Source organism: Nicotiana tabacum, chromosome 18, assembly GCF_000715075.1.
Source record: "Nicotiana tabacum cultivar K326 chromosome 18, ASM71507v2, whole genome shotgun sequence".
NCBI classification, from domain to species: Eukaryota; Viridiplantae; Streptophyta; class Magnoliopsida; order Solanales; family Solanaceae; genus Nicotiana; species Nicotiana tabacum.
The window spans coordinates 14,207,087-14,233,599 of record NC_134097.1 but is presented as its reverse complement, the minus strand read 5'-3'; the positions used below and the strand labels follow the sequence as shown (position 1 = coordinate 14,233,599).

Genomic DNA, 26,513 nt, shown 5'->3' with positions numbered 1-26,513 from the left:
GGTATTTCTGAACATAGCGGGTGTTGATCATTTTGCGTAGTTGATTTTCAGGAGATTTTGAGGTAGCTGCCGTGTTCCGCAGACCTTGTCTCTCCTTCTTTATCTCCTTGTTTACTGTATTTGGTCTCAGACTATTATAGACCGTATTTTCCGGACTTGTACTCATATTAGATACTTATGTACTCAGTGACACCAGGTTTTGGGGAGTGTTCGTATTTGTATTTGGAAGATTTTGTATTGTATTTAAATATTATATTTTCAAACTTAAAAGAAAATATGGTTAAGTGACATTAACGGCTTGCCTAGTATCGAGATAGGCGCCATCACGACGGGTGAGATTTTGGGTCGTGACAGTGAGGCTTATTCAAAAGGCACCAACGGCCATTTTTTGGCTGTCATCTTCTTCCCGTTTGTTCATCCTCCATTGTTGAACAAAAGTGTGATTTTCTTCTTTGCTTTTTTCTCTCTCTCCAACATTTTCTATCCAATTCTTTTTTCTCTCTCTCTCTTCAATATTTTCTGTCCAATTCTTTCTCCCCTCCCCTATTTTCTTTGTTTGTTTCTTCCCTCAAATCTGAAGCTTTATCATGAATTTAGAATCCTCTGGCCAATAATTTAGTTCTCTTTTAAAATTCAATTATATACCTTTTTTGTAGAAGGGAAACCCATCAAACTATCAAAAATACCAACAAAGCAAAAAAAAAAAGTCAACAAAAAAATTCTCAAAAATCATCACACCTCAAAATTAACCCATAAAGGATTTTGAAGCACAAATTATACATCTTTCACCAATTAATACTTTAAAAGGATTAGAGCTTTTTGAGAAAATTTAAACCCCAATTTCAAAAATCAAACAAGGCAAGACTTTTCTCCTAAATCAGTTTATAAAAAAGAAGAAAAATAATGAATTATTCCCCCATTTTCGAGCTAGACAAAAAATGGACCACCGAACTTCTTCTCCGCCACCTAACACCTTCATACATAGAAATTGACCACCGAACTTCTTCTCCCACTTTTCGATCTGGAAAAAAGAAATACTCGATTTCTTTTCTTTATTCATTTTAATTTTATTTCGATAATATAAAAAAGGAGGAATTGGAAGGGGAGAGGAGGAAGAACATGAGAGAGAGAAGCGAGATGGGCAGGAGGAAGAACGTGAGGGGAGAGAGAGAAATCAATGAGGGAGAGGATTAATGTTTGAATTTTATTTTTATTTTTTATTTTTTTATTTTAATTATTTTTAATCTGCTATGTGACATAACATCTACACATTGTTATTTTTTGACGTGGCATCCAACGTGGAGGAGATTGTATTACATGCACTGCCAGCCTTCTGTCATAAGCATTTATTATACACGGTTTGAAGAAATGTAAGTGTTCAATTGGCAAATTGTTAAGTTTTGGGACAGCCATGATAAAGTGGCACAAGTATATGTGTCATTTAAGCCATTCTGCCTTTCTTTAAGTTAGTTGTGAGTTGCTTGATGATGACTAAGGGGTTGTTCGGTTCGGAACAAGAATATCTTAGGATTATAATTACGAGATAAATATATAATATTAAGATTTTGATATTAAATTTATATCAACTTTAACTAATATCAATATTCAAACAACAATAACGACAACAAACCCAGTATACTTTTACAAGTGGGATCTGAAGATGATAGTGTGTACACAGACCTTACCCCTATCTTGAAGGTCAAGAAATTATTTCCGATAGACCCTCAGCTCAAGTAAAGATGAAATACTAATAGTCAAACATAAATAAATATAATCCTTAATTTTATACTGGATTTCTTTTTTGGAACCTCAGGAAAACCAACCGCTGCAACCTCTGCCACAGCCTCTGCCCTTCGGGTGAGCACTCTGTGCGCAATGGGTAAACCCTCTACTGCATAATAGCCTGCAAACCACACAGAAAATGTAAACCGCACTAGGCAAGGCCTGTGCGACAGGCTCAACCTAGAAGGCATGGAGGGGGGATCGATCCCAGATCATCTGTATGGGTGACCGCCCTCCAAACCAACTGAGCCATCCCCGAAGGGACATTTTATATTGGAATTATAATCAAACAGCCCTTAAGAGAGTTAGGAATTGTTAAGCTGGTTCGCTTGGCGAGGTAAGCCCACAAAGTAAAAAGAAATAAGCTGTAAACTTTTCTATTTCATAATATATAGGACAGGAATCATTTGAAACAAATCACATCTCAAAGACCAAGACTGGGTAATAACGCCGTTCAAACAATATTTATCAACTACATATGGTTTACCCCCATAAAATTGAAGGCACGTGCAAATGTGCATTATACAGATAAAAGACTCTCAAATTCTCCAAATAGGACTAATTAATTAGTAGGACTTAATCGAACATAATCTGATTGCACATATGGTTGAAACCACTCATCATAGAAACTCTTCTTTCTTCTATTGTTGCACCCAATGTCTTTGCACAATTGATCATTGTACCAAATATGTAGAGCTGCAATGCAAGCTCTTTTATACTCTTTCCCTGCATATTTTTTCATGTAAATTTCCCACATTTGAATCTCTTTTTCCATCTCTTTTATGCTTGGCAACTTGAAAGTTTGATCAAGAAAATGTGCTAGCCATTGGCACCTCATCTCAGATGTGTGAAGATTTGTAATGCCTCCTGAGTATCCTATTATTGCTAGTTGTGGTATTCTTGGATGTATTATGTGCCTGCCCAAAATTTTGCAAAGAAAGAACATGGCAAATCATATCAGAAACATGAAGGGGAGCCTTTAAGTAACGGTAAAGTTATTTTCGTGTGACCTATAAGTCACGGGTTCAAGTCGTGAAAGCAGTCAGCTGTCTCATCACACCCCTTGGGTACGACCCTCCCCCGAACCTTGCATGAATGCGGAGTGCTTTGTGTCGGGCTGCTCCTTTTTTATATCATAAACATGTAACTTATTCTAGAGAAAATATCCAAATTTGCCCTTCTACTGTTAAAAATATTTTTAATATTAGCCTTCGTTATATTTTCGGGTCATTAATATTCTTGCCTTTAGCAAATTTCTCCTACTTTTCCTTGACCCTAACGGAGTTTCAGCACGGAACTCGGTTAAAATCTTAACATAGTGGATTCCTTGACTTTAAAGAACTATTGCGTATTTTCCTTGATCCTAATCGAGCTCCAAATATTAAGGATTTTTGAACCCCGCTAAAATCTCGATGCAGTGAATTTCACATGTTATGGGGAAATACGAGACGGTTTTCTATGATGAAGATATCAATGACCCGAAAATATAAATGAGATTATTTTTACAATATTTCTAGTAGTAGAGGTTAAATTTAGATCATTTCAACTTCTTTTTTCCTTGCGAGAATTGAGTGGGTGGTTTGATAGTAGTACATTTTTGTATCTTTTCTTGAGCGGAGGATCTATCGGAAACAATATTTTTATTTTTTCAATGTAGGGGTTAGGTCTGCATACATACTACCCTCCCAAACCCACTAGTAAGATTACACTAAAGTTGTTGTTGTTGATTTGATAGTATAATAAATTAGTAATAGTGTGTACCTGTAAAGAGGAACAATTGATTTGGGTGAGCCCATTATGTAGTTTTGAAAACTTTTTGAGGCAAACATATTCTTCAGCTTCTCTTGACCTTTATATCCAGTAGCAAATATAACAAGGTCTGCTTTTATAAGCTCATGAACTTCTCCATCAATAATCAATCCTTGTTTGTAGAAAGAGAAACACTGTGTTTGCTTAAGAATAATGCTTCCTTCTTCCACTTTTCCATAGAAATTCTCAGGTAATAAGAATGCTTTGCAAGAAGACATATCTTGAAGAAAGCTTTGTTTTGGTACCATATTGTACTTCTTCAATGGAAGATTCCATCTAAGGTAACTCTCCACAAATTTTGAAAAACTCCATCTCTGAAAAATTGTATTTTTCAATAAAAAGCAAGCATCAACAAATAAATTTATGTATTCAAAACGAAAAAAGGATCAAATTTGCCGATATACTAATCAAAATTGAGCAACTTTGTCATATGTGAAGCTTCTGTTGAGGTTTTTGTTATTTAAGATGAAATAGTCTTAAAATGAGGGTGAATGGGAAATAGAGGGAAAAATAAAATTTTTGAGTAAAATTTTAAGTTTTTCCTTTTTGACAATGAGACATTGTCTCATATTGGAAGAGGAAAAGATTTTTGGTGGGTATATATATAATTGCTCTTCTTGTAGCTCTTAAAGAGTTAAGAAGAAAGCAAGCCTCGCGCCGTCGTCGTCATTGCTCGCTCGGCTCGGCTTCGGATTTAATAGTAAATATTAATGTAAGATTATTCGCATTTGTAACTGATATGCTCCAATCAGTGTATTGACCACCAGCTGCAATAGCAGCCGCCTAATGCTCTTCCCACCATGGCCATATATGTGCAGCAGCTGTTGAAGAAAAAGACACCAAACTGAAAACGCTCAACTTTGGCTATACATTGCACTCCTTCCTCTCAGCATTTCCATACGATTTTCTGAGTTTCTACTCCTTTGTTCTGCATTGTTTTAACTTCAAACAAAGCAACTGTAAGTGTGATTTGCTACCGAACTTTGTGTTCGCTGAAACACTGGGGTTTGAAGTACTGCTACACCAGTGTGTGATTCGTTCTATCCTGGGAGGAAATAATCCATAACCTTGGGTACTAAGAGGGGATTAAATTCCTTAAGGAAACACTGTGAATTCAGTGGGCTCGAATTAATTACTGTTTCATTACGATAACTTATATTTCCCAGAATTATTATTTACAAATAAAGCAATATTGGCGGGACTAACAATCTTAAGGAATTTAATATTTATTTCTGTATTTGTGTTATTCTTATTATTCTGCAAACTAAAACCTTTGTGGTTTTGTGTACTCCCGTTTTGGAGAGTAAAGCCTTCGTGGCATTTTGTTGGAGATTAAAATCTACGTGATTTTTTTTCCAATTTGAAAACGTTTATTAAACGTTTGTTTGTGTCATTCTTTTACAGGAAAAAAATGACGACTGAAAGCGAAAACCAAGCTGTTCCGACAGTGACTGGCAACGCATCGACAAGCCGAACACCGGCAGAAAAACCCGAAAAAATTTTCGGAATTGATTTCAAGCGCTGGCAGCAGAAGATGTTCTTCTACTTAACTACGTTATGCCTACAGAAGTTCATCAAGGAAGATGTTCCTGATCTGCCAGATAAAACTCTAGAGAATGAATGCTTTGTCGTGATTGAAGCGTGGAAGCATTCTGATTTTTTATGCAAGAATTATATTCTTAGCGGACTGGATGATAATCTGTATAATGTATACAGTGGCGTGGAGACATCAAAAGAATTGTGGAATGCGCTTGAAAAGAAATATAAAACTGAAGATGCCGGGATGAAAAAATTCATTGCCGCAAAATTTTTGGACTACAAAATGGTAGATAGCAAGTCTGTTATTACCCAAGTTCAGGAATTGCAAGTGATTATTCATGATCTACTTGCTGAAGGTCTTGTCATCAATGAAGCATTCCAAGTAGCAGCAATGATTGAAAAGTTGCTCCGTTGTGGAAGGACTTCAAAAATTATTTGAAACACAAACGAAAGGAAATGTCCCTTGAAGATCTCATTGTTCGATTGAGAATCGAAGAGGACAATAAAGTTGTTTAAAGGAGAGGCCGTGGAAATTCAACAATAATGGGAGCAAATATTGTTGAAGATAACAAAAAGAGGAAGAAGGCTTCTGTTCCGAAATACAACCCAAGCAAGAAGCGGTTCAGTGAAAACTGCTACAACTGTGGAAAAATCGGACACAAATCTACGGAGTGTCGTGCTCCGAAGAAAGACAAGAAAAGGGGTCAAGCAAACATGGTAGTAAAGCATGATGATGTTGATAACTTATGTGCCATGCTTTCTGAATGTAACTTGGTGGGAAATCCTAAACAGTGGTGGTTTGATTCTGGAACCACTCGCCATGTTTGTGCAGTTAGAGAAGCTTTTGCTACTTATGCTCCTGTTGGACCCGGAGAGACAGTTTATATGGGAAATGCTTCAACAACAAAAGTTGAAGGATATGGGAAGATATTTCTGAAAATGACTTCTGGCAAGGTCATGACTTTGACCAATGTCCTTCATGTTCCCGAAATGAGAAAGAATTTAGTCTCTACTGGACTTCTTGTTAAGCACATTTTAAGTACTTTTTTGTGTCCAATAAGGTTGTCATAAGTAAGAATAAAATATTTGTAGGAAAATATTACCTCACCGAGGGCCTTTTCAATCTAAATGTAATGGTTGTGAAAAACAATAATAATATTTCAGCTTCTTCTTACTTACTTGAGTCAAATAATTTATGGCATGTACGTTTGGGTCATGTCAATTATAAACCCTTGCGAAAAATGATTAACTTGGAAGTACTGCCTAAGTTTGAATGCGAAAAATCTAAATGTCAAACATGTGTGGAATCTATGTATGTTAAACATCCTTATAAGTAAGTTGAAAGGAATTCAAATCCTTTAGACTTAATTCACACAGATATTTATGACATGAAGTCAATACCATCTCGCGGTGGAAAGAAGTATTTCATAACTTTTATTGACGATGGTACTCGATATTGCTATGTTTACTTACTGAATAGTAAAGATGAAGCAATAGACGCATTCAGACAATACAAAAATGAAGTTGAAACGCAACTTAACAAGAAAGTAAAAATGATAAGAAGTGATAGGTGTGGTGAATATGAATCTCCTTTTGAAGAAATATGTTTAGAATATGGAACTATTCATCAAACAACAGCCCCTTACACGCCCCAATCTAATGGGATTGCGGAAAGAAAGAATCGCATATTAAAGGAGATGATGAACGTGTTGTTGATAAGTTCTGGTTTGCCACAGAACTTGTGGGGGGAAGCCATTCTTACGGCTAATCGAATATTAAATCGAGTGCCTCATAGCAAACACAATCCATTCCATATGAAAAATGGAAAGGAAAGAAGCCCAACTTGAATTATTTTAAAGTATGGGGGTGTTTGGAAAAAAGTGTAAGTTCCTAAACCCAAAAGGGTAAAGATAGGACCGAAAACCGTTGATTATGTTTTCATAGGATATGCGACAAATAGTAAAGCATATCGATTTCTGGTTCATAAATCAGAAAATTCCGACATTCATAATAATACGGTTATAGAATCAGATAATGCTGAGTTCTTTGAAAATACTTATCTGTATAAAAAGGAATGTGAGTCGTTTGGTGAAGGATCTAAACAACCTCGGGAAGAAACAAAAGAAAGTACATGTAATCAGGAGGATCCAAGACGTAGTAAACGTCAAAGAACTTCTACTTCATTTGGACCAGATTTTGTGACTTTCTTATTGGAGAATGAGCCTCAAACATTTAAAGAAGCTATGACTTCTTCGGAATCATTGTTTTGGAAAGAGGCAGTCAATAGTGAAATAGAATCCATAATGAACAACCATACATGGGAATTGGTTGATCTTCCTCCTGGAAATAAACCTTTGGGTTCTAAATAAATTTTTAAGAGAAAAATCAAAGATGATGACACTATTGATAAATTCAAGGCAAGACTCGTAGTCAAAGGGTATAGACAATGAGAAGGTCTAGACTACTTTGATACATACTCTCCAGTTACAAGAATTACGTCCATACGGATGTTAGTAGTATTAGCTGCAGTGTATGGTCTTGAAATTTATCAAATGGATGTTAAGACGGCCTTCTTAAATGGAGAGTTGGAGGAAGAAATTTACATAGAACAACCTGAAGGGTTTGTGGTTCCAGGTAAAGAAAAGAAAGTATGTAGACTTGTTAAGTCTCTTTACGGACTAAAACAAGAACCCAAACAATGGCATACAAAATTTGACCAAACGATGTTGTCAAATGGTTTTAAGATAAATGAATGTGATAAATGTGTGTACATTAAAAATGTTCCAAATCACATAGTCATTATTTGCCTATATGTGGATGATATGCTGATAATGAGTAATGACATTGCCAACATAAATGCTACTAAGCGTATGCTCAATAGCAAGTTTGATATGAAAGACTTGGGAGTTGCTGATTTAATTCTGGGAATTAAGATCCATAAGACTCCTCAAGGTCTGGCATTGTCCCAATCTCATTATATTAAGATAATACTTGAAAAATTCAAGCACTTGGGCTTTAAAGTTGCAAAGACTCCAATTGACGTGAATCTTGCATTAGCAAAGAATAAAGGCCAAAGCATATCACAATTGAATTATGCTCGTGTGTTGGGATGCTTAATGTATATCATGAATTGTACATGACTAGATATAGCTTGTGCTATAAGTAAACTGAGTCGATATACGAGCAATCCAGGCAAATCTCATTGGATGGCAATGAAACGAGTTTTGGGATATTTAGAACATACCAAGAACTTTGACTTGCACTACAGTAAATTCCCTACAGTGATTGAGGGATACTGTGATGCAAATTGGATCACCGGTTCAACTGATTCCAAGTCCACGAGTGGATATGTATTCACTATTGGTGGAGGAGCGGTATCTTGGAAGTCGTTCAAACAAACATGTATTGCCCGCTCTACAATGGAGGTTGAATTCATAGCCTTAGATAAAGCCGGTGAAGAAGCTGAATGGCTCCGGAATTTCTTGGAAGACATTCCATTTTGGCCCAAACCGTTGGCACCAATATGCATACATTGTGATAGTCAAGCGGCAATTGGAAGGGCTGGAAGCGTTATGTATAACGGTAAATCTCGTCATATACGACGAACACATAAAACCGTTAGGCAATTACTCTCTAGAGGAATTATCACGATTGACTATGTAAATTCAAGTGATAATGTGTCGGATCCACTTACAAAAGGCCTAACTAGAGAGGTAGTTGAGAAATCATCAAGGGGAATGGGGCTATGGCCGAGAACAAGTTATTGTGGCGGTAACTCTACCTAGAAGACTGGAGATCCCAAGATCTAGGTTCAAGGAGATCAAACAAAGTCATTAATGACGGTTCAACATTGTCAAATAAAATTTTAGTCCGTTCTCGTGATGAGACAATGTTCAGTACCAAGGATAAAATATTAAGGCTTTTTAATGATTTCTAAATTTGATACGGGGTATATCAAATAGTGTATCTACAGGATGACACGTTTAGAAATCACCTATGTAAGTGTAAAGTGTTAGCCGCTTCAAGAAGAACTTTGTAAGGCTAGTTCTCTACGCACTTATGAAATCAGGCGGTGTTCATGGCTGAAACGAACACAACAATGAGAACCAAAGATGGTTAAGGGTTGATTGTGTGACTTATGGTTGTCTAGGTATACACCAAAGATCGACGGTTCAAAGATATCAAATCTACCGATTGACCGAGTATATCCGACATAAGTTCACTACGGAAAGTTCAAAGGGAAACCTACTTATCCAGATGCGATTAATCATTGCTTGCAAATCACACAGTTTTTCCATGCATACTTCCGTGATATAGCCATTCCCCATTCATGTGGGGGATTGTTAAGGTTTTTGTTATTTAAGATGAAATAGTCTTAAAATGAGGGTGAATGGGAAATGGAGGGAAAATAAAATTTTTGAGTAAAATTTTAAGTTTTCCCCTCTTGACAATGAGACATTGTCCCATATTGGAAGAGGAAAAGATTTTTGGTGGGTATATATATAATTGCTCTTCTTGTAGCTCTTAAAGAGTTAAGAAGAAAGCAAGCCTTGCGCCGTCGTCGTCGTCGCTCGCTCGGCTTGGCTTCGGCTTCGGCTTCGGCTTCAGATTCGGATTCGGATTTGGTCAAATGATTGATTGATTAATTTTTTGGACTAAATTTATTTGTTAATAGTAAATATTAACGTAAGATTATCCACATTTGTAACGAATATGTTCCAATCCGTGTATTGACCACCAGCTGCAATAGCAGCCGCCTAATGCTCTTCCCACTATGGCCATATATGTGCAGCAACTGTTGAAGAAAGACACCAAACTGAAAACGCTCAACTTTGGCTATACATTGCACTCCTTCCTCTCAGCATTTTCATACGATTTTCTGAGTTTTTACTCCTTTGTTCTGCATTGTTTTAACTTCAAACAAAGCAACTGTAAGTGTGATTTGCTACCGAACTTTGTGTTCGCTGAAACACTGGGGTTTGAAGTACCGCTACACCAGTGTGTGATTCGTTCTATCTTGGGAGAAAATAATCCATAACCTTGGGTACTAGGAGGGGATTAAATTCCTTAAGGAAACACTGTGAATTCAGTGGGCTCGAATTAATTACAGTTTCATTACGATAACTTATATTTTCCAGAATTATTATTTACAAATACAACAATATTGGCGGGACTAACAGCTTCTATCTAATATTACCCTAACCAATAGGAAAATCTTATTTTTACCCTCTAATGAAAGCTCTACATTGTCAAGTTGATCGAAACTAATTGCATTCAATCAATTTTATATATATATATATATATATATATATATATATATATATATATATATATATATATAAGAATATACATTTTGTCAGCTATTATTTTTTGAAACAACTAAAAAGATATGTTTCTCTAATTTTAAACTATAACTTAAAGTAGGTGTAAATTTGTACTTTTTTTCTCTCCCTCATATCGCATTTGAGCTACATTAATAGCAAGTTCAAATTTAAGACGATTGGTTAATGGTAAGGGTATAAATGAAAAAATAAAATGGAGGGCAAAATTGAGCAATTTTGAATAGTACACATGCAAATTTAGAACTTTTCCTATATATTTTTTATTTCTTAATGGAATGGATTTGAAGAAAATTTATACCAGAGGTGAAAGTAGGGTAGCCAAGGCACTGTATATGATGTTCTGACCAGGCTTGTGAACCAAGAGTTCTGAAAAGCGACTACCATATAGAAATCCAAGATTAATTCCCCACCAAAAGCATCCACTTGGAAGTGCCCATGCTATTGTCCTTTGAACCAATGTACAAGGATTTCCAGGACCTAATTTACAAATATAATCAAATTTTGGATCAGTTTAGATACTACCTGCGCGTTTGGACATAAGAATTGTAAAATTTCGGTAAAAAGTGAAAATGATATTTGAAAATTAGAGTTGTGTTTGGACATGAATACAATTTGAAGTTGTTTTTGAATTTTTGTGAATGATTTGAAGTGAAAATTTTGAAAAACTAATTTTTTGGAGTTTTTCAAATTTTTGAAAAATTTTGAAATTCTATTTTCAAGTGAAATTTGAAATTTTTATGACCAAACGATGATTCCGAAAGAAGTAAATTTTTTTGAAATAAAGTTAAAAAAAAAATTATGGCAAATCAGGACCTACATATATAGATAAATCATCAAGATATTAGGGAGAGTAGGGACAATATATTTGGTTGAAGTTGAACAAAAAATTATTTTAAATTGAAGCTGAAAACAAACATTTTGAAGTAATTTTCAAGTCTAAAACAAGACTTTGTTTTGACCTTTAGAAATAGTAAAGATGCATTTGTACTATATTTATCCATTTATTTAATTACTATTAAAAAGGGCCAAAAATACCCCTAACGTATTAAAAATAGCTCAAAAATGCCCTCCGTTAACCTTTTGGTCTAAAAATACCCTTAACGTTTTATTTTTGGCTCACATATACCCTTAACGTTTTATTTTTGGCTCACATATACCCTTGAAACTAACAAAACATGGATGGTAAATTTTTGGCTCACCTTCCATCAATATACCATATATTTTTTATATGTATTTTATACCACATATATAAATTATGTATATACATCATAATACATGTAAACAAACAAAATATACCATACATATTCTTTAAAGTTGTGTATTTTATACTTTATATATACCACTATTATATAATTTATCACATATCTATATATAATAAAAGGAGAGGTAAAAATACATTATTAAGATAAGTGGCATAACCACAAAAAGCCAAGTGACATTATTAAGACAAAACAAACTAGTACCTTTTTAACTAAAAAAACCTTTTTAAATTTTGAATTAATTGGTTACTCTATTTGAATTAATAATTAATAAATATAGATATCTTATAATTAGCTATATTAAAAAAATAAAAATATAAAAACAATAACTACTCATTCAAATTGGGGAGTAGTTTCAAGTTGGAGTTTTAAAAATATATTAAAAAAATAAATGAAAAAGTAAAATTAGCTATAATAAAAAACGAAAATATGTTGTATATATATAATTTATATATGTGGTATAAAAAACATATAAAAAATATATGGTATATTGATGGAAGGTGAGCCAAAAATTTACCATCCATATTTTGTTAGTTTCAAGGGTATCTGTGAGCCAAAAATAAAACGTTAAGAGTATATGTGAGCCAAAAATAAAATATTAAGGGTATATGTGAGCCAAAAATTAAACGTTAAGGGTATTTTTAGACCAAAAGGTTAACGGATGATATTTTTGAGCCATTTTCAATACGTTAGGGGTATTTTTGACCCTTATCAAGGGTTGTGACAGGATAAACAAGATCCCCTCGTCCTTAATCAAAAGTCTTGGTTTCGAGAGCCTTGGAAATAAAAAAAAAATCTTGATAGATGCAAATCCAGATTATCGCGACTCTAATTCAGGTATCAGACACCGAACGGAAAATAAAGGATTTGATCAAAAGCAGTTTCTTACCATTAGCAGCTGCACATTCAGCAGCAATATCTATAGCTGATTTTTGAGAGCCAATAACTGCAATTTTCTTCCCTTTAATCAACTCTCTAGCACTTTCATTGTCCATAGCTGAGTATTCCATAGAATGTATTACTGTCCCAGAAAAAACATCAGGCCCTTCACCTAAAGGGAACTCTGGGATATTTGGTAGACCACTATACCTCCCAACGCATAGAATTAAAAATTCAACTTCATAGTCCTGGAATTAAGAATATAATAAATTATGAGTTGAATTTTCATACGATAATAATATAAAGATTTTTTACAATGTCAAGTTAAGATGACATGCAGAATGATCTATAGGAAACCTAATTTGGTAACTTAAAAACAAAGTAATAAATTAATAATATGATATTACCGGTTAAAGTACACTAGTCAATCTGTTCCAATGTTATGATGCTCTTTCTATGTTGGTACCTTCGAAAACCATTATATTCTTTGTACAATGCCTTAAACTATTCACATTTTAACTTTGATCTGATATTTGCTTTCCCTAAAATCAGTTTATTTGGAACGAGGGATAAAGGATAATTAATCTTGAGATTAAATTTGAGATTAAGTTATCTCATGTTTGGTTGGAATAAAATCGTTGTATAACTAATCTCGGAGTTTAGTTATCCTGAAATTATAATGTTATTTTTCTCAATAGCAAGATGGGATAACAATCCCTGAATAATTAATGTTGGATAACTTGTTTCCAACCAAACGAATCCAATAACTTAATTCTCTTCCATCGTCACAAATATAATGTATAAAGTCAAATTAACAGTTTAAGCTACATGCTCATAAAGACATCCTTATAAAAAATGAAAAAGAGTGAGTAAAAGTGTAAAGATCTATACAATGGTAGGATATATATAAGGTAATTAATTAATTCCATAGATTACTACATCATCCGTTTTAGTTTATGTGAACCTTTTCGCTTTTTAAGAGTTAATTTGACTTATCTTTGAAGCTAAATTAGATTAAATTGACTCAATATTTGAAATTAAAATTTAAATATTTAAAAAACTATACGAAAATAGTATATAAGTTGCAATTCTTGTCAAAAAGCAAAAATATTTACATAAACTGAAACAAAGGAAGTACTGACTACCGGTGGAAGAAGGTTGAACGAATAATTTTTAAAAGAATTATTTTTACAGACTTAGTAACTAAATCAGAAATACGTTATCTATAAATTTTAAATTTCAGAACACATAAACGAGTAATTAACTAATCTTGGCGAATATAGATCTCTTTGGATCTCTAAAAAATGAATATGAATAGGAGCAACTTAAGTCAAACGGAGTTACAGGGTACGTATGAATCAAGTTATATTTATGGCACATGCGACATCTCTTAAGTATTTTTTTAAACTCTAATTTACAAATATTCCATTCAGTTTCAAATATCAATTGTTTTAATAAACTAAATTTATTTCAAAATATTGACCTTTAAATAAAAATCAAGAACTCATTTATTAATATATCTCCTAAATCTATCTTTTTTGTTCTGGTCCCAAATCTATCTTTACTATCCCAATTAGCAGAGTTTATTTTTTTCTTTTTCTTTTATTTGGCTTTTTACCCAGTGTCCGGTATCTGCATTGGGGCCCGATTAAAGTCCCACATTAGGGGAGGGTAAAACACTCCCTAGTAAAGGCGACTCCATCCCTAGGGTTCGAACCCGAGACCTCTAGTTAAGGATAAAGGAGTACTTACCACTCCGCCATAACCCTTGTTGGTAATTAGCGGATTTCATTAATATGAACCGAGTGTAGCCAATATTTTTTTTGGTTATTCCGTATTCAGTATCCGAATTGGATCCCGACTAATCCAAATTCGTTCTGCATTAGAATTTTCTTCATTCTCAGGGTTCGAACCCGAGACTTTTAATTTAAAATATGCAAAGATCATATACATCCCTACCACAAACTTTGGTGGTAATGCAGTAGATGTGATTATACAGCAACAAATTAATCAATCCTAAACAACTTAACATAAATGAAAGAAATTAAGAAAGAAGAAAAGTATTTTTGCTTTTATCTTTCAATTTAAATATACATACCTGAGTGGTGAAGTCCTCAGCATGTTGCACCAATATGTGCCATTTCCCCTTAGAGCCAAAGGGTTTCCCATTTCCACTCCAAAAATCCCAAGAATCCATTTCTTCATCAGAAACTCCAACATAATCTATTCCAATAACTTTTGTATTCAACTGAATATAAGGAAGCAACTCAAAATGTTGAGCATAAGCCTCAATATACTTCAAAACATCAGTGTTATGAGGATATCTCCCTCTAACTGAAGAAGGCCAAGGAAAATCAGTGAATTCAAATGTTCTCTTTGGACTTTGAAGTCTAGTTGATTCAATAGTTTGAGTCCAAACTCCTCCAATTTCTTTTGTAGCTTCAAAAACTACAGGAATAAAGCCTTTTTCTAGTGTGTATTTGCATGCAAGAAGTCCACTGATTCCAGCTCCAATAATAGCTACTCTCTTATTCTCCATATGATATGAAATAAGGATACAATTTCTGTTGAAGAAAATGAGAGTGTTAGGCAATATATAAAAGGGCAGCTCGATACACAAGATTTCATGCGTTCATATAGGGTCCGGGCAGTGGCGTATGCAGGATTTTAGGTAAGCAGTGTCAACATTTGAAAAAATGAACGAATGAATAAATTACTATAATAACAAGCGGTGTCATTTTTTATATTTATACCCATTATTTTATTTTGTATACTATATGTACATGCATATTTAATTAGAATTTCGACGAAACAGTATGATGTAACACCGTTTGCCGTAAGGTGTATCCGCCCCTGGTCCGGAGAAAAACCGTACCCCAAGAGATTTGATTTAGATAGTCTGCCCTAATACAAGCATTAACAAACTTGTAAAAGTTAGACAACTTTTTAGGCGCCGAATATTTAATTTAATTTTCTTGTACTCTTGATGCAATTAAGGAAAGGTGAAATAAATGAAATTTGTACTATTTTAAATTCATAGAGGTCCAGCTCTATCTCTAATAACGTTTGACAAGGATAGTTCATGAGTACAAGACAAAATTAGTTAGTCTACATCAAATCCGAGAAGAAGAATCCAATGAGCTATTACGTTAATAGGAGTAATATCATATCAAGCTGTTTTTTTATTAATTAATTATTACACCATCCAGTATACTTTTATTGATTTTTTAATTGTTTTCACATGAATTTACCTTTTGACATTAACTAATAATAAAAATGATCATATTAACCTTAATTTGTCATTGAAAATATGACAAATACTCTTAGGCTCTTTACTCCAAGTAACTTTGGAAAAAAAAGTTAATTCTTTTTTGATATTTGAAAAAATCAAATATTACTGAACACAAAAAAGATCAAAAAATTAATTAAAGTGGATCGGATTAAATATTGATTATCAGTATGTTGTATTAATGATCTGTTTACTTTTGTGGTATACATATATTTTTTGAGTCTGCGACTTGACATGTACATCGACAACACGCCATTGTTTATGTATGACCAATATGGACCAAAATTATTTCATTACTTTAAGTTAAACTTGAAATATAAAACAATGTTTGTTATGAAATTTATTTTATTATTTCAATTCCAACGCAAAATAGAAAATTTGAAATCGACAAACTAATTTTGAATAGTATTTTCAAGTGACATTCAAGTTTTTAGTCACAAAACTTCAAACTTCCTTACCAAAGTCAAATTAATGTTCAAATGTGTCAAACACAACAAATATTTTTTTATTCAACTTTAAATTTTTTTTTTTTTTTTTTTAACTTCATCAAAATATTGTCCAAACGCCTACAATTATAATTTCATGTACATAACTTACATTAAGTTATTTGCTGCTAGGTTAATCACTTAGGTGCAAACATAAAAGGAGAATAATTATGGAAAGTTAAAAGATCAACAAAAAAGACACTAATTAAAAACCGAAGGATGAGTAAGAAACTTAAAGGGCACATATGGAAATAAACGCAAATAATGATATTACTTCTGCCCCAATTTATGTGAAGCTGTTTGGATTTTGAGAATCAAATAATTCTTTTATCGTGATTCTTTCATGTGTCTTTAAATATATACTGTATTAATTATTTTGACTTATACTACTTTTTATGTAGTTTCTAAATATATAAATTTTATCTCAAAAAATCTAAAGACTCTATGTTCAAATTCACGGTTAAAATTAAGGGCCCGTTTGGCCATAAAAATCATTTTACTTTTTTTAGAATCAACATTTGAACATGAAAATTTTAAATTTTACCTGAAGTTGAATTTTGGATTTTTTTCGAAAATTTGAAATACCCCAAACGGTTTTTTGTTCTTCAAAATTTCACTTCAAATCACTCTGAAAATTTTAAAAATAACTCCAAATTGTATTCATATCCAAATATAACTCTAATTTTCAAGTACATACCATTTCACTTGATTTTTTTTTTATTACTTTTATTGAAATTTCACAATTCTTATGTCCAAACGCCACTAAAAAGTTTGAATTTCGATAAGCAAAACGTATCGCATAAATTGGAAAGAAAAACATAAGATTACCTGAACAAGAGGCTCTAATAATAAGCTGACGTCAAAACGAATGAGGTTATGAACACCCTCTCCCTCTACGGGGAAAAACAAAAGCAAATTAAAAGAGAAAGCGTTATATCAAATGTTCACTCAAATCCAATATGATAACTTACATTAAGACTTCAAGGCCTTTATATTAGTTAACAAAATTTTAATATTAGGAGTTATAAATCAATGTGGGACAAATAACCCCCACTAGAATACAAAATTGAAATATATGTTTAGATTAAAGTTAATAATCTTTTAAAAGTTGATGCTCATTAAATGTAATCTAAACTTACTTCCAAACTTGATTGGGGTAATTAATTAATTAAAGAATCCACTAATAATACATTAATTTGGGGGTAATTAATTAATTAAAGAATCCACTAATAATACATTAATTTGGGGGTAATTAATTAATTAAAGAATCCACTAATAATACATCAAGAGTTTTAGATAATATTCAATAACGAACAAAAATATTTACTCGTCACTCAAAAAGCAAATGAAATGAAACTTTTTACACTACCAATATGGTTGAACTAGCTCTTGAGAATAACTCTTCCCATGTTGCCAATACCTAATTACTACTTCATCCGGTCAACAATAAGTATTTTTTTTATTGTTTTTACATAGATTAAGAAATTTATTTTTTAACATTAATTAGCAATAAAATTAACCGTATTAATTAACTGTTACTATCTCTTCACATAAACACTCCTAACACATACTCCAACATTATTTACTCAAGGGCAATGTTGGAAAAAATAATCAGTCATTCTTGAAATCTGAAAAAATTAGATATTTTGGACCACAAAAAAATGACCAAAAAATTACTTATTGTGGACCGGAGAAAATAATAACAATCAATCAATAGTCATTTAATAGGATGTTTGTTGCAATTGATAAAAGTAGTTGATATGTGCCGGATGTTACAAAATACTTTCAAGTGTTGAATAATTAGTTACGTGATTAGATTAAAGTGTTGAGGTTGATAATAAGTCGTTAATGTGTCTAGTGAATAAAATATTGATCTTTTTAATTAAAATATATGAAATGCCTTACAGCTATTCAAAAAATACTATACATTTAAAAGTATATTATATAGATAAAAACTATGACAGAAATTAAGTGGGAAGGAGTAATGGTTTTTGTCTTGGCAAGCGCATTCGAAGATTACAAAAATATTAAAGATAAAATAGTAAAAATAAACAAAACAGAAATGCTTACAAAACTGAAAAGTTATATGCTGGTCTCCTCAACTTATAACTTTTGATTAGTTTTTACGTATAAGTTCTTTAATTTCTATCAAATGCATAAATACATAAATAAATGAAAACATATATAAACTACTTTGACCCGCTTGTATGTTTACTAAAAAAAACTTTCTAAAGTATTTCCATAGTGTAAGTCTAACCAAATGTTTCTTTACTCGTATGAAAAGTAAGATATAGTCAACGTGTTTTATTCGACAAATAATTAAAACCTTTTTCCTTCGTCCCTACTCCATTGTTTATATCAGTTGAACACTCTTCATAGCAAAACTACATATATTTTTTATATAGATCAAAAAATATTTTCTTATTAGTATATATATACTCATATATTTTTCTTGAACACCAATAACGAAATTTTTAACTTCGCGATTATTTGGTGCTATAATTTGAACCGCCTGATATTAATTGATAGACATAATATGTCCATGCTAAAAGATAACCTTGAAATGATTATGGAGAAAATAGCTTCATTTAAAACATAAAAATATTACTCCAGTAAAGCTAGCATATTAGTTGGGCTTACCGCAAATTCGTTCTCTCTGTCGGGGGCGGAGCCAGCATGCGAGACACGAGTTCGGCTGAACCCAATAAATTTGGTTTAAACTATGTATTTATCTTAAGAAATCTATTAAATATAAATAAATTATCAATTTGGAACATAACTTAAACAGACTAATATCACGAAATTATAAACTTCAAATCATTTTCACACCCGCATGTCTCTGTCAATGTCTCTTAATGCATTGGAAGTATCTGCCAGAATTATAACTTCCTTCCTCCATTAATAAAGTTCCACCAATCATTTTCATACCCGAAAATTTTCAGTGTGAACAGTAAATATCGATAAATATTACTACGATCCATATCCAAAAATATAAACCCATTTATGTCTTTCATATTCGAGACGTTATATTTCTATCAGAAGTATCCGAAATCTCTAATTAAAGGTGGTGAGATCATATCTTACCTATTAAAGGAGAAGAGTATAATCAATCATCTGAAAGGAAACTAGTGCCTGGGTGCCCGGTACATGTTTTGGACCCCCCGATTGATTTGAATTTTCATTTAAAGTCCATTAAAGGAGAAAATATTTCCACCAGAACATTTTTATTATTTTCGGGGCTCGAATCCAAAACTTTTAATTAATAATGAAAGAACCATGTATCCATCCCATCACAAATTTCGATGGTAACAAGTGAACTATGTCAAATGTAGACCACATGATGCCGGCCCTAGGGGTACTAGAAGTGAACAAAGGAAGGAAGACATTTTTTAATTTATGGGCATATTAAAGGTAGTAGTAGTTATTATTTTTTGTAAGAACTAGAAGTTGTCAATACCTTTAGCATTGTTCGATAAGTGTTAGCACTGTTTTAAAAGGCGTTTTTGAGGCGAGTCTCGGGGCGAGGCGTACCAAAAACGTCTCGGGACGATGGTGTGGGGCGAAAGTCTCAAAAGGCATACTCCCGGGCGTTCGAGGCGCATTTTTTTAGTGAGGACTAAGCCCCAGAGATTTTTTCAAATTAAAACAAAATTTGTTGAATTAGTCTTTCATATAATACCCAAATTCTCAAAAGTCAGTTTGGTAATTACTCAAAAGGTTTAAAAAGGAACTCAAGACCTTTTTTATTGATTTAAGCCCTAATTCATGGTTTTTTTAATTTTTTATCTTGTCCGCTAGTCTGCTAATATCTCCCAAAAGCAGTGAATATTTTTTTTTTTTACAAATACAAAGAGAATTAAATTCTTCTCCATAGCAACAAATTCAAAGTTCAAATTGCAGGTTAATCATCCCTTTTGTTCCTCCATATAGAAAACTTTATTCTTTTAGACTCAAATTATTTGTGCTTGTAAGTAGCGTATAATAGAACACACACACACACACACACACACACACACACACACACACACACACACACACACACACACACACACACACACATATATATATATATATATATATATATATATATATATATATATATAGTTTTCTTTAATTTTTATGCAATTTTACCTGTTTATAAATATTTACTGTCATTATATTATTTTATAAAATATTAAAAATTAAATACCTATGGGGCTTACGCCTCACTGAGACATATGTAAAACGCATCGCCTTACGCCCACGCCTTTTAAAACACTGCGTGTTAGCCGAAGATTACAAAATTAAAGAACAAATCCAATATCTCTAAGTGGTTAATTATATATTTTGTTAAATGAGCTTAACTAACTTCTATTTATTGTACTTTTACACTTTCTGTAGGTCACCTTAAAAATAATTAAAAGTACCAACATGGGTTGTGGTGGAATGGATAAGATCCCTCCACACTTAACCAAATGTTTCAGGTTTGAGCCATAGGTATGGAAAACACCTTATTAGGAAGTGCTTTCCTCTCAAATGGCCTTATGCGGGGCAAATTCAGATATAATCGAGCTCCAATACGGGTACTAGATACCGGGGAAAAAACAAAAAAAAATTAAAAGCAACTATTCTTAATCAGAAAAATTATGGAAATTATGCAAGAAACTTTATATAATAGGTTAAATTAATTATTATTAGTTGATATAAGATAAAATCCTTGTTAAATTATGATCAGTGTTTTAAAAGATGTTTTCGGGGCGAGGCGCACCAAAAATACCCCGAGGCGATGGTGTGGGGCGAAAGTCTTAAGAGGCGTACGCCCATTAATATATTCGTGGCGTATGCCCGGGCGTTGTAGTGAGTCGTAAGCCCCAGAGACTTTTTCAAATTAAAACAAAATTTGTTGAATAAGTCCTTCATATAATAACCAAATTCTCAAAAATTAGCTTGTAATTACTCAAAAGTTTCAAAAGGAACTGAAATGTATTAGATTTAAAAGTCAAGACCTTTTTTTATTTTATTGATTGAAGCCCTAATTTATGGTCTTTTCCAATTCTTTATCTTGTCCCCTATTCTGCTAATATCTCTCAAAAGCAATAAATATTCAATTATATTTTTTACAAATATAAAGAGAACTTCATTCTCATTCATAGCAGCAAGTTCAAATTTCAAATTGCAGGTTAACCATTCTTTTTGTTCCTCCATATACAAAACTTTATTCTTTTCGACTGAAGTTACTTGTAAGTAACGTATAATATATTGTTTTGACTAGTTTTTATGGGGATCACACACATACTCAAAAATCCACCTTGGTCAATTCTTCCAACTTAAAACTTCTAAAATGAGAATTTTCTTTTCAAATCAACTATGAACTCTGAAATTTCAATTCTGACCACGCGTACCAGTCATAATACCTAAAGTGAAGTTGCTCATTGCCTCAAACTATTGAACGATGCGCTAGAGCTCAAAACGACCGGTCGGGTCTTTACAAAATACCTATGGGGCTTACGCCCCGTGCCTCGGGGCTTACGCTTCGCTGAGGCATATGTAAAATGCCTCGCCTTACGCCGATGAAAGGATATCATTAATAAAAAAAATAAAAAAAGATCTAAATTAATAATGATACTCTTGTGGCAATAATTTGGAGATTCTTATTTTGGAACGGGCAAACTTCAAAAATAGCCATTTTTGGCTTTATAATTAAGAAATGGCTACAAATATAAAATCATTGAAAAATAGCTAATTTTAGAACTTAAAAATGCATATATACAATATATGTTTTGGTGGTTAAAAAAGAACCACATAACATTGAGATTATAGACATAATTTGTTGCAATAACGTTGAAGTGAGAATATTATCAAGAAATAGCTTCATTTAAACATGATTATTGGTAAAACTTAGCAATTATAAGTTGGGCTTACCGCAAATCTACTTCATGTTAGTGTTGCTCATCCAAATAATAAGAAGAAGAAGATTAACACCTTGATAATAACAAATGCTGATTCCCATGTCACGGGAAATATGGTTGGATAATAATTTTCACCTATCAATTTCAGACACAAGAAAATATTTCAGTGTAAACATGAGTAATGACGGATTCTATTTTTTTTTCCAAATATCTTCAGCATGATAAGACACTACTAGATACACGTATTTTTTCAAAAATTCAGAAATTCAACTTCAGGTAAAACTTAAAATTAAATAGTAAAAAAATAAATAAAAATTATGGCCTGGCCCGTACTATACTCTTCTTTTTTTCTTCCGTAAAAGCAATAATGTCTGAGAGTCCCGCTATAATACTCTTGCATAGTTTCTTCTAAGATACTTACAAAGACAAAATTGCAAGAAAAGTACTTTGTTTTGGGACTTAAAAGAGAATCCATGTGATTCTTTACTTATGTGCAGAGGACTTTTTTGGAATTGAATTGAAATCAGTACAACTTTTAAATTAAAATAAAACAAAGGGCAAGGACCACTACATATTCATGTACGTAAGGAAATAATGTTTGTCACATCATTCAAAGAGTAAACCTATTCCTTTTGAGATATTTTTTTAACTTCGCAACTGTTGGGTGGTGTAACTTGAACCACTTGATATTGATAGACAAAATATGTCCAAGTTAAAAAAATAACCTTGAAGTAATTATGGAGAAATCGGTTCATTTAAACATATACAAATATTACTTCAGTAAAGCTACCATATAGTTAGTTGGGCTTACCGCAATATCGTTCTCTCTATCAATGTATCTTAGTTAATGCATCGGAAGTATATATCTGCTGAATTATAACTTCCTCCCTCCATTTTGAAACCTCCACCTATCATTTTCATACACGAAAATTTTCAGTGTGAACAGTATATATATAATAATTTGACTAGTGGGGTATGAGGAGAATAATGCGTATGTAGATTTTATCCCTATTTTGTAAAGGTAGAGATGTTTCCAATAAATTCTCGACTCAAGAAAAGATAAACACAATAATATTTTAAAAACAAATACGATAGTGAAGAAGTCATGGAAATAAAAACAGTAACAACAACCAGAAGAATAAAAATAAATAACATGTAATAATAAAAATCTAAATATGAAAATACGAGAATAATACTAATATTATAGATATGGAGAAGAAATACAAGTATGAAAAAGGAGGAACAAAAAATGTTCAATCATATAGTCACTATCACTAACCTACTACTCTAACTATCGATAATTTACTGTAGTCCATATCGAAAGTATAAACCCATTTATGTCTTGCATATTAGAAACATTATTATATTTCTAACAGAAGACCATTGACTAGAGGAGCAAAATGCAAAATAGGTGGTTCCCTCTTACCTACCTTCCTTTTCAATCACATGAAAAGGAATTAAACAAGTGAACAATATTTTTTTTTTCCCACTGGGTATTCGGTACTGCGCCAAATTCAAGATTTAAATTTTATGGGTTCAACCTTTGAGATTTTTAGTATTAATGAGCCTATTGTATCTTTAAAGTTTTGGTAGATAAACCCACTATATGTTACAATTTTTATAAATTTTTACACTAAATTTATACTTCGTGTCAAAAGTACTGGATTCAGATGAACCCGGTACTATAACCCTACATACGCCTCTACCGGTACATGTTTTGGACCACCGAATGATCTGGATTCACGTTTAAGGCCCATTAAAAGGGGAAACATTGGCTACATGAATTTTTTTTATTTTTCGGGATACAAACCCGAGACCACTAGTTAAAGCTAGAGAAATCTTATTTATTCCACCACAAGTTTTTATGGTAACATGTAAGGGTGACAAACGAACGAGTCGGATCGGATATGAACGGGTCGAAAACGGGTAATACAAAAATAGATAAATTGTCCGACTCCATCCATATTTAATATGGATAAAAAACGGGTTAACGGGCGAATAATGAGGATATTCGTATTATCTATGACTTCTTGAATATGATCACTTTTGGAAGAATTCTTAGTCTTCTAAACTTGAATAACCTCAAATTGAAACTTTACAAATAAAAAAAATTAAACCCATTAGTTATTCATTTTCTAAGTAAATAATATGATTTTTATTCAAATTTGACCCGTTTTAAAAATGTTCATTACCCAACTCATTTTTCAATAAATAATATGAGTGAATAACTGTTTTCTTTTAACCATTTTGTCACACTAATAACAGGTGAAATATGTCAATGTAAACCACATGATGCCGGCCCTAGGTACTTCTCCTAAGAAGTGAACAGAAGAAGAAGACATTTTCTTAGTTTATCAGCATATTAAAGCTAGTACTTATTATTTTATAAGAACTAGGAGCTGTCAACACCCTTCGATACAAGAAGATCACAAAATTAAAGAACAAATCCAATATCTCTAGGTGGTTAATTATTATTTTGTTAAACGAGCTTAATAACTTCTATATATTGTACTTTTACACTATCTACGGGTCACCTTAAAAATAATTAAACGTAACTATTCATAATCAGCAAAATTAGTAACTGGAAAATAATGCAAGTAACCTTATAAAATAGGTTAAATTCATTGTTATCAGTTGAAAAAAGAAAAAAATCATTTTAAATTATGATACGATAACAGATCTAAATTAGTAGTGATAACCAACCTACATAATCTTTTCAATCATAAATTCAGTGGTAGAATATATTTTCTTGCATTTCTCGTATTTGTTTTGGTGGTTTAACAAGAACCACTTAACATAGAAATTTGTTGCAATAACGTTGAGTGAGAATATTATCAATAAATTGCTTCATTTAAACATAATTATTGGTAAATCTAGCATATAATAAGTTGGGCTTACCGCAAATTTACTTCATATTAGTGTTGCTCATCCAAATAAGAAGAAGAAGAAGAAGATTAGCACATTGATCATAACAAATGCTGATTCCCAGATCTCGCTTATAACGTCTCTTTCATACGGTTGAGTAATTTTCACCTATCAATTTCAGATACAAGAAAAATATTCCAGTGTGAACATGTGTAATAATGGATGATGTTTTTTTTTTTCAAATTTCTTTAACATGATAAGACACTACTACTAGAAACATGTGTTTTTCGTGTGATGTTTCCATTGAACAGAGTTTTCGATGTTCACATTTCTGACAAAAGTCTGTCGGAAAAACACATGTTTCCAGTCACATGCGAAGCTAGAATGTCGTGAACGTTTCGACTGAACCTAATAACTTTGATTCGAACTCTGTATTTTTTTAAAAAAAAGTATTTTAAATATACATAAATTCGTACTTTGGAACCTAATAACTTAAAACGATTAGAATTTTGGAGACAATTTTTTTCTTTCTAAGAAATTATCATTGATTAGAATGGAAAAACATTGAAAGAAAAAAGTTAAATGCAAAATAAAACTCCTCTTACCTACGTACTAAAGGAGAAGAATGAATCACACATCCAGGAAATCAGTGAACAATGTATAATGAGACTTAGCTTGTGGCAATATAATTTGTCTCAAAAAATGTGAAATTGCTAGCCGGCCTTAGGGTTCTTTGCTTAAAAAGTGATCAGAGGAAGACATTTTCTTAGTTTAAATCGGCTATATATATATATATATTAATTTAACTGAACTAGCTAGGGGTTCTCATCCTAATTAACATCGTTTGATACATGTTAGATGAAACAGGTACAAAAGAACAAATCAATATATTATATACTGACAGCGTAATTTATTTTTATATTATCACGTGACCTTGAAAATGATACGTGGATGCTAACCGAATAATAGTCCAATATACCAGGTTAAATTGTATTGACTGTAAAAATACATTTATACTGTCGGTAAGTATAACATATTGTTTTTTTGTTTTTAGCGTTGTATTTGGTTATGGTGATTAATAATATATATTTTCTTCACATAAAAAAATTATAACATAAATCCTTGTTAAATTATGATACAGTTTTCTTTATTTATTCCGAGGCCCGCCTTGAACATTTCCTGATCTGTTGCTCCAAAAAAACAAACATATTCCTGATTTTTGTAAATTTCAATTCTGGATTATTTTCTTTTCTCTCTTTGGTGTTTTTGTATAATCCGATGGATATAAGTATATATTTGGTAAACTTTTACCAATTAATAGATATACATCATGCGTTTATACGTTCATTAGTTTTTTCACCTAATCATGATTAACT

At 32.2% G+C, this 26,513-nt stretch overlaps 1 protein-coding gene across 3 annotated transcripts; it reads right to left on the bottom strand.

Annotated features, from left to right (window-relative positions):
• Positions 1 to 2,133: 2,133 nt before the first annotated feature.
• On the bottom strand, positions 2,134 to 25,855 carry LOC107773629 (putative flavin-containing monooxygenase 1). 3 transcript variants are annotated; one of them, XM_075236629.1, is made up of 10 exons: positions 25,743 to 25,855; positions 25,171 to 25,305; positions 23,084 to 23,180; positions 22,286 to 22,407; positions 17,213 to 17,277; positions 14,709 to 15,174; positions 12,621 to 12,858; positions 10,771 to 10,949; positions 3,544 to 3,905; positions 2,134 to 2,699 (listed from the first exon to the last, which is right to left on the bottom strand). In XM_075236629.1, the coding sequence occupies exons 6-10, from the start codon at positions 15,147 to 15,149 to the stop codon at positions 2,345 to 2,347; spliced, it is 1,575 nt and encodes a 524-aa protein (XP_075092730.1). In that variant the 5' UTR covers positions 15,150 to 15,174; positions 17,213 to 17,277; positions 22,286 to 22,407; positions 23,084 to 23,180; positions 25,171 to 25,305; positions 25,743 to 25,855; the 3' UTR covers positions 2,134 to 2,344. The 3 variants fall into 3 exon arrangements, with proteins under 3 accessions (XP_075092730.1, XP_075092733.1, XP_075092731.1); XM_075236632.1 differs by lacking the exon at positions 17,213 to 17,277; XM_075236630.1 differs by lacking the exon at positions 25,743 to 25,855 and having other exon boundaries at positions 25,171 to 25,345.
• Positions 25,856 to 26,513: the final 658 nt, after the last annotated feature.